At 46.3% G+C, this 17,682-nt stretch overlaps 2 protein-coding genes across 6 annotated transcripts in view; one reads left to right on the forward strand and one right to left on the reverse strand.

The window, feature by feature from the left end:
* The window catches only part of LOC142891636 (protein Niban 1-like), a 10,607-nt gene extending 9,405 nt beyond the window's left edge, over nt 1–1,202 (reverse strand). For all 5 annotated transcript variants that reach the window (XM_076031309.1, XM_076031312.1, XM_076031311.1 and 2 more), the window contains exon 1: nt 1,046–1,202. In XM_076031309.1, the coding sequence (XP_075887424.1) occupies nt 1,046–1,100 (55 nt within the window). In that variant the 5' untranslated portion in view covers nt 1,101–1,202. The remainder of the gene's footprint in view (nt 1–1,045) is intronic.
* A 2,125-nt stretch (nt 1,203–3,327) lies between these two features.
* olfml2bb (olfactomedin-like 2Bb) lies at nt 3,328–15,751 on the forward strand. Its single transcript, XM_076031315.1, has 9 exons — nt 3,328–3,894; nt 5,138–5,410; nt 6,241–6,348; nt 7,111–7,269; nt 7,784–8,009; nt 8,703–9,134; nt 9,757–9,933; nt 10,810–11,006; nt 12,393–15,751. Exons 1-9 carry the CDS (start codon nt 3,643–3,645, stop codon nt 12,780–12,782), a joined length of 2,214 nt encoding a protein of 737 aa, XP_075887430.1. The 5' UTR covers nt 3,328–3,642; the 3' UTR covers nt 12,783–15,751.
* Nucleotides 15,752–17,682: the final 1,931 nt, after the last annotated feature.

Raw genomic sequence — 17,682 nt, forward strand, 5'->3', positions numbered from 1 at the left:
GAGAGGGGGAGAGAGAGGAAGAGACAGAGGGAGAGGAAGAGGGAGAGGAAGAGAGAGAGAGAGAAAGAGACAGAGGGAGGGCGAGAAAGAGAGAGGGAGGGAGAGAGGAAGAGGGAGAGGAAGAGAGAGGGAGAGAGAGAGAAAGATCAGACAACTGTAATGTAATTGTTGAAAATGACTGTAATTAGTTGTGCGTTTACAGTGGAGATTAGTGACAGGATGTGACAGTGCTGATAACGTATGGAATGCATACTACTGATGGCGCTGTGGAGCGACGTGCACCAGACTCCATGCTGCTTTTTGCCTTTGCTTTTCTCACCGCCGTCGTCGTATAAAGTTCATTCTCTGTAGCGCAGACACTTTGTGTGTGAAATGACTGAAGTGCAACACGGTGTCACTGTGTGGTGTCACTGTGTGGTGTCACTGTGTGAAGCTCAGTCTCCTAACTGTCATGTTGTGGCCCCCAGCCGATTCCTACTGAGGAGGTCACAGGACAATTGCGAAGAAATCAGTTTTCATCCGTTGGTTTTTCTTCCAGGTGCCTTTAGATGTGATGTAGTGCTTTACTAATAGAGTCCATTGATTGATTGATTGATTGATTGATTGATTGATTGTGACGTAGACTGAGCAGTTAATTATTGAACCGTTACAATAAACAGAAGATGGGGAGACAACAGCTCCATGCAATATAGCTAATAATCCCTAATTTGGCTCAAGTGGGGTCAGTAGAAATGAATAGGATCGTTGGTGACTGTCTAAAAATAATGTGATGAAAGCATAAAAGTACTGACTGAACCCTTCAAAAGTCCCATTTGAGGCTGATTGAGGCTGATGAAGGTGAAATAACGGTGAAAACTAAGATTGCTGAGGTCAGTGTAGCAGAGTCAGAGTGCATTTCTGCGTGGATGTGGGAAACAAGCGGCGGGAACTTGAGTAATCAGTTGGCGTCGTCCTCGCTGCTCGCCCTCGGCACTCTGTGGTTCTCTCACCACCAAAACATCCTCATCATGTGCGGAACAGACAGACAGAGTCTTCATCATTTTACCTTTGATGTTGGCCATTTTGGCCTCATCCAGCAGGCCGGAGGAAGAAGCTCCCATTGTGCGCGATGTCTCGGCCCGTTCCTCTCAGATGTTCACAGGGTTGGTGGTGTTCGTGAAGCCCAGCCTCTGATCATGTGTGAGCTTCACTCTACTGCTGCTGCTGCTGCTGCTGCTGCAGCTGCCACTGCCACCAGGCTCTGCTGCTAATTCATTTCCTCTGTTTCTGGCGAGCCACTCTGCGGTGAGATGGGCGGGACTGTCAGAAGATAGAGGTTAAGGCGGGGGTGGGGGGGTCGGGGGGGGTCTGTCACAACTGTCAACTCACAAACGGAAAGTGTCACGGCTCTGCTAGCGGGGCCATCTGCTGGGGAACATTGAAACAGGTCAGTCGGTCGACACGTTTTCACTGCACAGTGATCAAAGTTAAAAAACAACAACAACTTTTCTGTTTGTTCCCACGGCAGTAAGAAACACTGTCGCAATCAATCAATCAATCAATCAATCCATCAATACACTGAGGGGCTGATCTACCTATGAATTAAATGTATTATTATTATTATTTGAACACAAACTGCAACCAAAGAGTTTTTACTGAGGTAAGACCTCAACACCTGCTGTTGTACATCGGTGTCTGAAACTTCTGCTTTGCACAGACAGGTCACCACTGACAGACGCACAATGACACAATCTTGAATACTGCACATGATGACACGACCACTTGATCATGTAACCAGATAGCAACTCTTATAAACTACCATCTAACTACCTCCATTTAAATGTCTATTATTAATGGGAACTCAAAATCTGAATGAAATAATGAACAAAGACTTTTATTTTGCTTGTTTCATTTTCTCTTTTCAGATTGCTCTGCTGTTGACTTCCACCAGTGATAGTGACAATAAATGTGTAGTTTCTGTTGTACTATGAGTTCTTAATGTTGGCTTTGCTCAGCTTCCAATGGGTTTTTTTTAGTAAAGACTCTGATATGCCAAACTTTCTGATGCGTTCAACTGCTTTGCTTCTGTTGCCGTTGTGTTTTTCTACTCTAGCCGGCCGTGCTGCGACTCATAGTAACGTTCAGAACACACCTCTCACTTGATGGCTGTGGCTTCACTGAGTCCTACTGAGGAGGTCACAGGACAATTGTGAAGAAATCAGTTTTCATCCGTTGGTTTTTCTTCCAGGTGCCTTTAGATGTGATGTAGTGCTTTACTAATAGAGTCCATTGATTGATTGATTGATTGATTGATTGATTGATTGTGACGTAGACTGAGCAGTTAATTATTGAACCGTTACAATAAACAGTAGATGGAGTGACAACATCTACTGACAGTCAAACACTGCGTTGCCAATCTGCTGCATTCCTCTACCTATCTCAGCTGTTCAGTACTTTATGTTTCACTTTCTATCAATGAATGCTGATTGATTGATTGATCTCAAGTAATCGGCCCCTCTTGTGTGCTTCCAGAAGAGCTGCGCTGACTCTCATCCTGTGCTCTCACTTCTGCACGATGCTCTGTGCGACTGGTTGCCTTCTAGACAGACTCTGGTTGTAGTTCAGCGAAGACTCCATTTCTGCCACAACACTAAATGCAAGCAGGTCAGTAAAGTGCAGCAAAGTCACAGCCTTGGAAAACACACACTGACTAAACTGAATGAGATTCCAAACCACCAACATGAAAGTTCATCCATGACAGAAGTGCACAACATTGTGCACAACAACTGAAACAGCTCGTCACTGTCACGTCGTATTGATATAATCTGTTCCTTCTTAGTCTATAAATATTGTATTTTATTTCTTTATTTCTTTTTAATCAATATAATCTCCATTCTACTGTATGGTTGCTGTAATTATGTACATTTCCCCAATGTGGGATTAATGAGGGCTTCTTCTTATTCTTATTCTTCTTCTTCTTCTTCTTCTCTTTATCATCATGCTTCAAACATTAGCCACTAATTGAAGAAAACTTTATATACATACACGGTTGCTTTTATGCATCCATGAGGCTGCAGTACAGTTATTTCAAACTCAGTTGCCTGTTTCACTGATGCTTTGTGTCTGGTAGCAGCAAAAACTCCCTGTGTGTCTGTCCTGCTGTGCTGGTGGTCTTGCAGGGTGGCGTGTGCTTGCGTGCGTGCGTGTGTGTGTGTGTGTGTGTGTGTGTGTGTGTGTGCCATGTGAGGAGGTCTGTTGCCCAGCCCACCGACGACGCACGGAGCTTCTTCCTCCTCTCAGCGCCTCCTCGTCCTTCATTCATTCCTCCTCTCTCTCTCTCTCTCTCTCTCTCTCTCTCTCTCTCTCTCTCTCTCTCTCTCTGTTCTCCTCCTGCTGATTAAAGCGGACTCTGCTTGACTGTGTCCCAGACTTTCTCCTGCGTTCATGAGGCTGCAGAGACGCGTGGCGCGCCGTGCGAGGCGTCTCTGAGTTGCACTGTGTTTTTCCACTTAAGACTCTCTGGGAGTCGGAGCCCGATTTGGACCCTGTCAGCCAGTCTCGGCTCGGACACTTTCTTTTTTCTTCTTCTTCTTCTTCTTCTTCTTCTTCTTCTTCTTCTTCTTCTTCTTCTTCTTCACAGCGCTCAGCTGTTTCTCTGCGGACATGAGGCGCCTGCCGTGGCTGCTGCTGCTGCTGTTGCTGCTGCTCTGCGGCGCGCAGGAGTCGCATCAAGGCGCGGTGACGACGCCACCGAGCGGTGCGTCTCCCTCCCCGGCTGGTGCTGCCGCGGTGGAGGTGGTGGGTGTGAAGCGGGAAGCGGGGACGCAAAGTCCGCAGAGAAGCCCGACCCATGGTGCGCCCACGGCGGCGCCGCTGGAGGAAGAGCCCGACCTGCAGGGCAGCATCATCAGCCAGGTGAGCGCCCTCTGACGGGGAGAAGGTGGAGACACATTGCAGTCATCTGGAGTCTGGATCCAGGGTCTAGACTCTAGACCCTGGATCCAAACGCTGCTCAGCATGCAGGGCAGCTTTGGACTGGACCAGGACTGGATGTTGTGCAAAGGGTGTGAAGCTACATCAGAACTTCAGAAGAAGCCGACAGTTATTTAACCCTGTTTGTTTAAAGTCATTTTCTGATTGCATCATGAATTTTTTACCCTCGCTCTTTTATGAAGATCAAACCACAAAGTGCAGTGTCTCTCATTAGTTCACGGCAAACCTTCAGGTGATGACGTCATCACGTCCAATGTGAGAAAGAGATGAAGTGACACGGCCTCCAAGTTTGTTAAGTTTCACTTCAAATCCCAGGCCTGCGCCTTGGTTCCTCCAACCATCACGTTTTTTAGAAGCTGAACTCAAACTGTGTGTGTGTGTGTGTGTGTGTGTGTGTGTGTGTGTGTGTGTGTACACAGCCATTTGCATCTGTCTGGTGGTAGGTTATGTAATGTCCCTCCCTCTCTGCTCCAAACCAAAATGTGCCTGTTTGTAAACGCCTGCAGCCTCCTCCTCTCCTCCCTCCTGCTCTCCTCCTCCTCCTCCTCCTCCACCTCCACCTCCACTTGTCCTCCTCTACCCGCAGCTCACTGGGAGCCAACAGGGAATGCTATAGAACACTTTCTCATTTATTATTTTTGGAAAAAACATCTTTAATTTTTTTTTTTAAATGTATTACTGTATTTGATTATGCTTAATCTATCTATCATCCACTGTGTACACACCCTAGGCCTAACCCTCTTTAGAAGCCTCAATCAGTGTGATGTGTCATGCCTCTGTGCTGTGGGAAGGAAGCCACAGTAGCCGTCATGAACTCAGGCAGACACAGTGAGAAGGTGCAAGCTTGACTTGGTTCACCCTCCGGCCTTCTTGCTGTCAGACTGTTTATATCGCTAGAATCAAGACTTTAAAGTTGCATTGTGTCCTTCATCATTTAAGATGGTTGATTATTCTCCAAGTTTGAACTATAATGGCTTTAAATGTGCAAAAATCTCAAAATTGGGGCCACTTGATTCCTCTCAAATCCACAGGGAAACTTTTTCCCAGAAGATTTTAAATTCAGCAAATCTAAAAAATATATATATATATTTTCAAAAGCAACAGTTTCTGTTTAACACCTCATTGTGTTGAATGAGTGCTCAAACAAAGCCGCCCTGTCTTCCAGCTGCTGGGGGATTATGACAAGGTCAAGACCGTCTCATCTGGCTCTGACTGCGTGTGCCGCTGCATCGTGCGGCCCATGAGGCGTGCTGACTGTAGCCACATGCATGAGAGTGGCGAGCGGGCACCAGTGCAGGACTATTACACCGTGGAGACCGTCACCAAGGGAAGCGACTGCAAGAAGTGCGTGTGCACGGCGCCGCCCTCAGCCGTCAACCCCTGTGAGGGAGAGTACAGGCTGAAGAAACTGCAGGAGGCCAGCAAAGACGACATCAAGGTAGACACACACACACACACACACACACACACACCTAGAATAGAAACTAATTCTAGATCAAATCAAATCAGTTTCTTTGTATAGCACCTTTCATACATTCATGCAACCCAAGGTGCTTCGTAAAAATGACAAGTAAAGTGAAAATAAAGATTAAAAGCCGCATTTAACTGAAGTGCTGCAGTCAATTAAAACCCATCCCCTCCTCCCAAACATACACAGGTTATCATTATCATCATGAGATGATAAAAACCCGTCTTTGTGACGTTTTTAATATGCGGATTAAAACTAAGCTCAGAGTCAAAAATGACGCCCAGTTTCTTTTTTGGTTTAAAATTGCGACGTTTTGATAAAAGTTTCTCTCTCTTGCCGTCGGGACCAATAACTAAAACCTCTGTTTTGTCCTGATTGAGTTGTGGGAAACTCTCTGCCATCCATGACTTGGTATCTAAAATACATTCTAAAAGGGCCCTGTGTCATCGGGAGACACGGCAATGTAAAGCCGTGTATCGTCAGCATACAGTGGAAGCAGACACCGTGTCTCCCGATGACGTCCCCAAGAGGAAGCATGTCAAGATGAAAAAGTACCGGACCTAGAGTTGACCCTTGGGGGACCCCACACTTAATTTTATGTTTTCCAAAGGAACACGTATCCAGACTTAGAAAGAAATGTATAGGAACAAAACCAGTTAAAAACGTTTTTAACTGGTTTTAACTGCCTGCTCTTGAATCATTTCAGTGACAACAGGCTTTTGGAAGATGTTTTCCTGACGAGTTCTTCTCTCTTGGCCAAACTCTGTGTAATTTCCCTCTGCGATGTTTCTCCAATTCAGTTGGCAACCATCATGGACCTGTTGGAGGGTTCACTGTATGGGATGGACCTGTTGAAGCTGCAGTCTGTCACCACCAAGCTGCTGACCAGAGTGGACAACATGGAAAAGGTGAACACACACAAACACACACACACACACACACACACACACACACACACACACTAAATGGTGGTGGTGGAACTGCTGGCTCTGGTATATAACCAGAGTCAGATCCACCACCAAGAATGTTTCCCACATAGGAGGGATTTTTCTCTGCGCTTTGGTGCAAAGTAACCACATAAAGTCGGAACAGTGTAAGACAGGAAGTGATGCCAAGCACTACAAATCAAAGGTTTTGGCTTATTAGCATATTAAAGTATACAGTATAACATGCATAAAGGAATTGGACATTGTATTTCTTTGGACTTTAAAGGGAGTTTTGAGCTGCTGAGTTTTTTGACTGGTGATTTGAACGCGAAGTTTGGAGCAGTGTTGGATTGGGCTCAGCTGTGGACAATGTCATGTTCCTCTTCAGCTGATATAGTCAGTTGTTTCTGGACACTCAATGACACCATACAAAGGAAAATAAATCTGTGAACTGTAACATAGGAATAGGAATAGAGCTTTATTGGCATTGCAGTGACACAAGGATAATGACAATAGTGTTGTTAAACATATTTCAAAATAATAACACCAAATCTAGCAGTTTCCAATACGGCCAATCACTTTCCACGACTTCAACATTCATTCGGTGAGAAATAGATGTAATCTTCCAATGATTTGTTTTCATTATATATTTTTTTCCATGCGTCTCATTCTGTGCATTTCATGCTTTAGTCGGTTGAGACTGGCGTTGTGAATCCTGCTCTTCTTTCATTTCGGGCTGTCCAGGCTATGGCTCGCAATTTCACTGAGAGAGCGAGAGAGAAAGAACGCATGAAGGAGAAAGCAAAAGAAAAGGAGAAGAAGACACAGCAGAAGAAAAAGAAAGTCAACGACTTGGAGGGCCCGGTGCAAAAAAGCCGAGCGGCTGCCTACGCTGACAAACAGGTAGGTAAAGATTAACATCAATTCATGAAGAAAATATTCATTATAAAGCGATCCATCAATAACACATCCATATTAATGAAGCCTTACGCCAGTGGTCTCCAAACTTTTTTAGCAATGGGCCACATGACGGAACTGCATCATGTCGGCGGGCCATGGTTCGTTGACGGGGGGGGGGGTTGCGGGGTGTGTGTGTGCAGGTTTCAAATAGCGCTAACGCCTTTGTTGAGCGGGGGAACGGGAGCGGGAGCGCGCTATTGCTGTCGCGCTACGCTAACGTGTCGGCAAAGTTATGTGGCGGCGGGGGGGGGGATTATGACTGCCTTCACGCGGGCCGGACAGAGACACGCAGCGGGCTGGATGTGTGTAGTTTGGGGACCCCTGCCTTACGCACTAAATGGACTGTGCGTGTTAGGTTGGCCACCAGGGGCAGGAGCTTGTCCCTGAGCCACCAGTGAACTTTATATCAAAGTGCACTTAAATGTTTGAACAACACAAAAGTTTGTGTTTATTACAGAAAAAATACGACGCCCAGCTGAAGCTGAATCCCCAGCGAGACGGCCTTGAAGAGCCAACCAGGAACAAGACGGCAGCCCAAAAATCAGTGGAGGACAAGATGAGGCCAAAGACGCCAGTCAAAGAGAAGAGCGGCGTGGTTATCAGGGGCGTGACCTTCTACAAGGCCGAAGAGGAGAGGGACATCGAAGAAGAGGAGGACGCCAGCGTGAAAAGAAAAGAAAAACGTAGTTCAAATGACTCATTCATTAAATTATTCAAAAATGAGCCAAGCATGTAGGAGGAGGAAATGACAAAACACATCAATCCTCCTTTGTTTGGATTTTACCACGTATTGACGCATTTTCTTTTCTCTATTGAGACTCGTGTTGTAGTTCTGGAGGTTGGTCCTGGTCTCCAGACCACTCTTTAAGGGTCTTGGTGTCGTCGAGGCATTTTTACTGGGTCTGGTCACAGTCTCGGACTGGACGGAGTGGGACTGGGGATTTTTGATCCAGACCAGTGGAGACTGTTATTATCGTGTAATAACACGATAACAACAGAAAGGAATCCAGCTGCTGCTGTTTTACGCTCTGTTGGTGACACCCAGAGTGACACCCTAACCCTTATTCCGAGTTCATTGATTTTTTTTCATTTTATGAAGCAAAGTTGTTTTTTGAAAATGCTTGAAAATAATTGGCAAAGCAGCAAAATGTTAAAGGAAATTATTAAGACACCTTGCTGAAAAGAGATGTTGCTGTTCCACTTAGAAGCAAACTGGAATTTAAAAATAGATACTGGTCATTTTATAGAAAGTCTTGGTCTTGTCTTGGTCTCCAACTCCAAATGTCTTGGTCTGGTCTCCATCTCGACACTCTCTGGTCTTGGACTACAAAACGAATTGAGACGTAAACTAAGATTCTCTTTCTGTGTCTTTCCAGCGGCTGCACCGCCCTCCCAGCCTCCAGCCACTAAAGACCCGACCCCGAGAGCACATGAGCCCACCCAGCGGTCCACAGCAGCCCCTTCAACCATCCAAGAAACCACAGCTGCAACCGCATCAAGTCCCACCACCACCAGACCAACAAGTACAGCTGTTGCCATAGCAGAGGAAACAACAGCAGCACCAACAGCAGCACCAACAGCAGCACCAACAGCAGCACCAACAGCAGCAACGAGCCCCTCGGCGTCTGCTACCCAACCACGCACTACAATTCCACCCAGTTCAAATCAACACACCACAGTACCTTCGGAGACCAATATTGGCGCACCCACCGATGGCTCGCTCTCAGGAAAGTCTGTGCCGCTGCCCAGGAGCCGCCTCAGCTGGACAGAGAGGCCAGAGGATCAAGCAAAGACCACAAAGAGGCCTGGTAGGCACAGAAGCCTGAAAAGAAAAAAATGTTCAATACCTAAATATGTGATGTTATTCATATTTCATATGAAGGGTGGCTATTCTACGTCATCTAAATTTCTAAAAACTTTTTGGAGTAATTTCACACTTTTTTGTTGAATACATATTCCATACGTGTTCGTTCATAGCTTTGATGCCTTGAGTGACAATCTACATTGTCAATAGTCATGAAAATGAAAGAACAAACTTTTGTCCGCCCTGCAACTCACTCTGTCCGCTCTGCCGCTCTGGCTTCTTCTATTTCCCTCTCTCTCTTTCTCTCTCGACATTTGTTGTATTTCTCACCCTAACTGGTCAAAGCAGATGACCTCTGACCTCTGGAGTCTGGATCTGCTTCAGGTTTCTTCCCACCGGGGGAGTTCTTCCTGCCCACTGTCGCCCCCTGCTGCTCTGGAGGGGCCCAGTTAGTTTTTCCCTCTGACTGCATTGAGTCGCCTTTGGTTGTGATTTGGCGCTGTACAAATAAAAGTTGACTGATTGATTGACAAAAAAAAGAAAACAACAGCTGGACAAACGTCATAGTCTGGTTCAGCTAAAATTGACGTACAATTGACTCTGTCCATGTGTTTTGTTTTTTGCAGGAGTGTGCAAAGACACATTAGCCAGCATATCTGAACCGGTCCAGCAGAACTTCTACGGCCTGAGAGACGGAGCCTGGATGAGAGACGCCCGTGGTCATGGCAGCGTCATCTACCTGACCAACGGTCACTATGGCAGCAACCTGCAAGAGTTCAGAGACTTGCAGACTTTCAAATCAGGTGCGCATGTTGGTTTTTTTTTTTGCGGGTAAAACGCATGACGTTGATATTACACATTGCATCTTATTTGTGTAGCTGCAGTTGATGCAGCGACTTGAAACCGTTGGTGAGATTTGAAATGCGGATTTTGTTGTTGGTGTAGAAGCAAATAGTTTCTGAAAGAAAATGAAAGAATCAACAAAAATGCAAAAATCTTCGGTCCAGTTTGTCTCTTTTTGAAATGTAGATAAACTAATGAGTGATGCATCCAAGTGTGGGTGAGTCTCTTTGGAAGACCATTAATTATCCTTCCTTTGATCTTCCCAAGCATCTGATATTGTTACACATGATATTTGAGAATTAAACATCTTGGTTTCCGGGGTAATGCACGAAGATGGTTTGCTAATTAGAGTTTGTGAGCGAGTGGCAACGCCTCAAGGTGCACCACAAGTTGTATGTTGGGATCCTGCTCCCTCCTTCACACAGTTTTCACCCGAGACTGCTGACTGGTCCAGGGTGCGACCCCGCCTGCGCCTGATGACAGTTGGAATAGGCCACTTTATCCAGTGCTAATAATGCAGAACCTTTCAGTGTCACGCTTTGGTAGCGGTTGGCCCCAAATGCAGGAAACAAACAAAAAAAAATCTAATTGTCTTCTTGTGACAAAGTTTGCAAAATGTGGTTGAAAAAGCAGAAGTCTGAGAAAGCAAATGTGTGTGTGTGTGTGTGTGGGTGTGTTTGAATTCCATTCACTCAAGTGGACAACATTCCTGAACGTAGCTTCTTTGCTAAATGTTCGCTGTCTCACTTCACGTCCAACTTCATGTGGACTTTGATTTGTCCGATAGAGTCAAACTGAACTGCTGCAACTGTCTGTGGTGTGCTCTCCCTGTGCAGGTCAGCCAAGCAATTCATACAAGCTGCCCTACAGCTTCACTGGAACTGGCCACGTGGTCTACAACGGAGCTTTCTTCTACAACCGCGCCTTCAGCAGGGACATCATCAGATACGACCTGAGGCACAGATACGTTGGCGCCTGGACCACTCTGCACGATTCCCTGCTGGAGGAGCAAGCCCACCACCCCCAGTCTGAGGTAAGAGCCCGCTGCCGCTCACCAAAGCGACTGCATCCCAGTCAAAGCTGGGAGAGATGGAATGTACAATACGCTCGGGACTCTTTGTCTCTTCACAGCGAGGGAGAGAAAAACACCCGCACGAGTCATGAAAGAGTTCAAGGGGACAAAATAGTGGAGAAGCGCTGTTTGGTTTGTTCAGCTCACATCACGTAAGGCAGCTGCAGTTTGCCCGCGTTTCCCTGTTTTGCATGGAAATCTGGAACAGAAAAGTCTGGTGGTCCCATTAGAAGAACATTCCCAGAGCGTTTATGCAGATGATGGAGTTCTCTGAGCCAAACAGCGAGCGAGATAAGCCCGACGGCCCCGCATTCAAAACTGATATGGTCTGTGTGGGAACTCTGCGGCGCCGCTGCTAGTTGAAGAAGTCTGGCTATAGAAAGAGGAATTTCATAATGACTGCTAATGGCTCCACTCCGCTGTGTGAGCAATCAAAGTGGTGTAAAATAATAGGGTGGGTTTGCAAGGCTGGAGAACACAAGCCAACGTGTCCAAAGCCTGCTCGTGTTGTATTGAAACCAGCGCAGGAACCAGGAAGAAGAGAAAGAAGACCAAGCAGACCCTGAATGCTCTGCATTTCAACTGTATTGCTAAGCCTTTACTGGTTTGTCCTTAAAGGCTCCTAGTGCTGGACCTTTCCTCTGTCTGAAATGCCGATGAGAATAGATAGAAGATTTATTGGCATTTGCACAAGTTAATAACAGGTTAAAATGATCAATTATTGTCATTGGAATTCTTGTGCGTTTCCCTGAGTCAGTGTAAAGACACTAATAGTCTTTAAAAAAAACATAATGAAGTGCCTGTAGAGCAAAGGCTACACTCCTGAATACACCATGCATACTTACATTAAATAAATTACAATAATAATAGGGGAAAAAGGCAGACCCAGAGTGACACCCTGCTCCTCATTCCTAGTGAGTTCATTTTTTAATTATATGAAGCAAAAGTTGTTTTTTTTGAAAATGGTTGAAAATAGTTGGCAAAGCAGCAAAACGTTGAAGAAACTGATTGAAAGCCACTTTGCTGGACAGAGATGCTGCTGCACCATTTAGAAGCAAACTGGGATTTCAAAAAGCTGCTGGTCATTTCTTTCTGTTTTGTTGCTATTCTTCTTGGATATATTCAGTCTTGGTCTGCTCTGGGTCTCGATGCTCTCTGGTCTCGATAGGGTCTTTGTCTCGGCCGGTGCCGTCTGGACCACAACACTTATCCCTCGTCGGTTGGTGCTCACCGAAGCGAAAAGACAAACAAACACAACATTTTTCCCGCTGCATTTTTCTCGGTGGGGTTTGGAAGCAGTTGGCTTGGTGGCCTATCAAACAGGAATGCTCGGACGTCTCTTTCCAGGTGCAGTTTGCCGTGGATGAGTCGGGCCTGTGGGTCCTCTACCCTGCCCTGGACACCGAGGGCTTCCACCAGGAGGTGGTCCTCCTCACCCAAGTCAGCCCGCGGGACCTGCAGCCCATCCAGAGCTTCCGCACCGGGCTCCGCCGCGGCCTCTACGGGAACAGCTTCCTGGTCTGTGGCGTGCTGTACGCAGTGGACAGCATGGAGCGTCACTACGCTAACGTGACGTACGCCTTCGACACGCACACGCTGACGCACACCATGCCCAGCTTGGCCTTTGTCAACACGCACGCGCACACCTCGCAGCTGGCCTACTGCCCGCTGGACAAGAAGCTGTACGCTTGGGACGACGGACACCAGATGACGTACGATGTCGTTTTTGCATATTAGCGGGGAATGTTCTGGAGGAGGAGCCAGTCGATTGGCTGTAAAACAAAACAAAAAAAAAAACCCTGTGCCGGTGTCGAGAGCGAGCCGAGGACGGGAGAGCGATGCAGTTCTTTCATTGCAAGTCAATCCAGTCAACTTTTATTTGAATGCAAGTTTTCAACGCCGCAGTATTAATCAGCCTTTTTGATGACGACAAACACCGCATCCTACACACGCGGTGCATTAGTACCCGCCAGAGCAAGCGTGTTTCAGTCCAGTACTCTTGCCTCTGGAGGCCTGTTAGCACGGCTTTGTGTCAGGCTCACTTTGAGATGGCAGCTCAGCTCCAGCGTGATGATGTGACCGGCTTCAGGCTTCTAATGACTTCACTTCTGGGCTTTAAGAGTCTTTGGTTTGGTTTCACGTGCAAATTCTTCAACTCGCTGGAACCAAAGTTGCAGCTGCACTTTAATCGATACATTTAATCCATCAACATTTTTCTGACCAGGTTTATGTTCGACAACAGCGGTTCTCTTTCCTTCAGCGGATGCCTACGCAGGCATGTCAGACCATCAGGTTCTGATGATCAAACATCAGACACCACAGAGGAGCATTTTAAGCACAGTCTGTTTTAATCTGCCATTACAGTTGCAGCCAATGGAGACAGAAAGACAAACAGTCAAAAACAAGCATGAGTGGGCCAGAAAATAATAATAATAAAAATAAAAGTGATTCCAAGTGGGGACGTTTTAGTCTTGATGCTTTGTCACAATAAAAACAAAGCAGCAATACGCACGGAGATGAAATTATTACAACCAACACCTCACTTGAACACGATGTCATGCATATCAACAAGAAACGTGTTTTTTATGACCCTAGATGCAGTTTTTACGCGGGTACGAGTCACAGTACAAATGCAGTACATGTTAGTCGCTGGTTTCAAGTCAATGATGAAGTAAGAATCTTAGTTTTCTGTCTTGTGTGCTTGGACACTGTGCCTGTTCTACATGTATGCACCAGCAGAGAGGCTTGGAAAGGCCAGTCAATACCAAGGAACAAGAAACACAACCGGGTTCTGAACACTGTGGCACCAGTAGAGCCAGTAGAGCTGTCATTTACCAAAGAGCTTGGCTGATAATGGAAGCAAGTGGGAAGATATAAATTATTGTTCCATCTAGGATGCTGTTCACTAATGTGTTTCCATTCAGGTCAACTATGAGCTCATATTTCATTCTGTTTCTGACAATAAAAAACACAAACCAGAGCGCTAGGTTTATTCTCTGTGCGTTTACACGCTGCTCCTCCGACTCTTCGTTTGGTTTTCGTCTCCTTTGACCTTCTGCTACTCAGCTGGAGCCAATCACCTGCTGTCGTCAGGCAGAGGTTGGATTGCCACCTGGTTCAGGCGTGGGCAAACTACGGCCTGGGGGCCATATGCGGCCCATTATGCTTTTTAATCCGGCCCGATGAACTTGAAGAAATGATGTTAATAGTCGGAAAGTCATAAAAGCTGGAATTCATTTTTATTAATTTCATTTTCTCAGTGTTTTCCGAGTCATTTTGATAAAGAGCTAAATACCATAAAGTGACATGATTTGTTTTCTATATATCCCATGATATATTTTCTCCTCCCGATGAGGTGGCTCACCAAAACACTCCATCTGCTGCTGCTTCGGCCCCTCTGTCATATGTTACAACCCACTGTGGCCCCACCAGTCAAACAGTTTGTCCATGCCTGACCTGGACGGCCGCCAGTTTATCACCTTTATCACTGCATAGAAAGACGAGCAACCATTCATCCTCACACTCACACCAATGGCCAACTTGCACGTCCCAAATCCCCTCACATGCATGCCTTTGGATTGCGTCAGGAAGCTGGAGTACCTGGAGATAACCCATACAGACCCCTGTATACTTCCTGTCATGGACTTTATCATTTAATAGTGCATCTTGATGTTGATAGAATCCAGTGTCCTCCAAGCTAAAGAAGAAAACTCTGCATCTTCGAGGTCGTGCTATTTCTCCATGGGTTGTTCATCCAACATCACAACACGTGTGCTTGTGATGACCATGCAACTGTGTACTGTACTACAACCCTCTCCAGGTAGGCGTCTGTACTGCAGCCCAATAGACAAGTGCACATGGCTGCGTTTCCATGGCCCCTAGAATTGTTCCAAACCGAAATATGGCCGTAATAAAAACTGGTGATGGAAACCACGCAGCCTGGAGAAACCTCTCAAACATGGCTGAAAGGTTTTGAGGCTCTCGTCAGGTGGTTTTTCCACCATATAGAGGAATATCGCTAAAGTGTCATGGAAACACTTAATTTGCGTATTTGGGGTCACGTGACCAGTTGACTGACCAGTGAAAATGGCGCGTTATGATTGGATGGAGGACGAGACGGAATATTTTTTACAAGTAATGAAAGAAAAAAACCTAACAACCATTGTGGACAGCAAACAACATGGAAATGCAGATTTATGGCAAAATGTTTAGTACCTGCATCCTCCTCAAGGTGGCGTCTCGCTGGACGAGATTTGTCCAGAATTACGGCTGATGTGCTTCACACCATTCAGTGGAAACACCTGCAAATCACAATGGTAGTCTATTGAAGTTTTAGAAACGTCGCTTTTATTTTGCAAAAACCTGTCATGGAAACGCAGCTTATGTGTTGCCTCTCTTGACCAGATACTGCCTATAACGGTGTCATTACTGCATCTATGCTTAGTGTACTGCATGTTTACCTTTAGTCCACTTCAGTCGTGCTATAATTTAAAGTTTTTTTTACAGGAGGTGGGAGAGGAAGCTTGGCCAGCTGGACGCTCATAAAAACTGCTCTCATCTTCCTTCCCTCCACCTGAATTCATTTCATACTGTTGTCCTGCCAGCACTCACCTCAATACTGAGACAATGTTGATTTCAACTGCTCGCCTTCGATGCCTCTCTTTTTGTGCTGATAATTTATAATAAATGCATCAATTTAACTCCAAGGCGACGGAGCGGTTGTTTTTCTCCTCTGCTCTCCCTGGCCAGGAGTGTGCACGGCTGGCCGGGAGTGTGCACGGCTGGCCGGGAGTGTGCACAGCCAGCTCGCTGTGAAGGCTATTCCTGGCTTTGATTTAGTTTTCCTGGAATCAGCGGAGGCACTGGAATGATCCCAGTGTGGAAAATGAGCCTGGACCAGATGCTGGTGAACTTCTGGCAGGGAGAGGGGAAGGGAGGGGGGGTGGGGGGGGGTCTGAGTGGATCGTCCTCCAGCTCCACACTCACCATTAGATTAACTGAGGAGTGGTGTTTAATCAGACTTTACTACAGGGTTTACTGGACACCAGTGTGGTCTGGAGTTCAGCACTGGCCAGCAGCCCTCACAGCAGTTTAGACCTCATACTAAAAATAAGCAGCGCAACAAAGGCACATTCACAGGACTGGCCAGCACGTGGCAGTTAATGACCTGCGAGTCCAGTTGGTCCAGCGATGCACTCACCAGGGAACTCCACTGGACACACATGAAGTGAACAGAAAACAGCGAGTGGCCTCTTGTCACAGTGCTACAATTACACCTGGCAGCAGCTGCAAATCACCTGGATTCATTTAGGATTAACTAGCGCAGCAACAAAAAAAACATGAGATCGTAAAAGTTTTTTTCAACTGAACTTTGTGGTTACATGCACGTGTTTTTCCTGCTGTGATGATCAAATAAAGCCTCACTGAGTCTGCTGGAAATGACATTCAGAAGTGTGGAATCATCATGTGTCTGTGGCGTGTGTGTGTAAGTATGAGTGAGAATCAGAGCCCCACTGGTTTACAGGGAGCAGTGGTGCAGTGGTGCATGCACACTCAGGCCTCTTGAGTTCTGAACTCGATGAAAAAAGAAAGGATCTCGGAGAGCAAAGAAGCCGTCAGTGACTTTTACTGCTGCGGAGCAAGAAGATGGAGCGAGTAGATGGAATGTAAGCGGCCTGCATGCACAGGTTAAGTGTCAGAGGTTACACAACAGGTCAGGAGTCAAAGAAGCAGCAAGATCATAAACTTTTGAGTGAGTCCATGCGAAGCTTGTGATGTTTTGAAGAACAAGTGGAGGAAGTTTTTTTTATCAAGTTATTTTGCAAATTCCCTTTTCCCTGGCAAAAAAATTCACCAACAAAAAAAAAAGAGAAATGAAAAAAAACACTGTCATGTCATTTTCTGTGAGACGGCAGAACCTTTGCAGAACCACTGTGGACCATGCAGCTCTCTGGTCTTGTTTAACAGATGCACTGGTATGTTTGTTATCCCTCCTTAACTGCTTGTTGTCAACCACACTGTAATGACCGACGTGACCAACAACTGCGAGAGCGCCTTGCAATGAACCTGTCCATGTTTCTGAAAGAGAAAAGTTATTGTTTGCTTTGTCCCATCTTCAACACTTTTTCATTTTCTCCTGTTGTTTCTTCGTGCTGTGGAAATAATGTTAACTACTGATGGGAGTTGTTCTTCACATTTCTATCAGCGCGCTGATGATGAGACCGCCTGTGTAATGCAGGTTTGCTGGTGAGAACCCAGCCACTCGGGCCTATTACAGGAACTGCAGAGAGGATGTCGGTGACAGGCTGACAACACCTGGGTAAAATCTGGGTCCTTGAACATAAAACAAGTCGGCGTGGTCACGTGTAGAGAGGGGGCGCCCTAACATTTCTTTCCCAGACGTCATCGAGCAACATCGTTTGAAACGAGGTGTTTTTCTGATCGCACCTTGTACAGATGAAACTACCGTCATTCAAATCTCAATCCCGGGCTGTCAGGAAGGTTCCTCTGGCCTCTTCCTTCACGTCTCATCTCTGGCTATGACAGTGATGGATGGTAGGTCAGAAGGCAGACTTGACCCAGGAAACCAGGCTTCAGCTTCCCCGTGTGACCAAACACGACCACCTTCTCCTGCGTC

Source organism: Nelusetta ayraudi, unplaced genomic scaffold (assembly GCF_046127955.1).
Source record: "Nelusetta ayraudi isolate G7.1 ecotype Tasmania unplaced genomic scaffold, CSIRO-AGI_Nayr_v1 ptg000033l, whole genome shotgun sequence".
In the NCBI taxonomy this organism is placed as follows: Eukaryota; Metazoa; Chordata; class Actinopteri; order Tetraodontiformes; family Monacanthidae; genus Nelusetta; species Nelusetta ayraudi.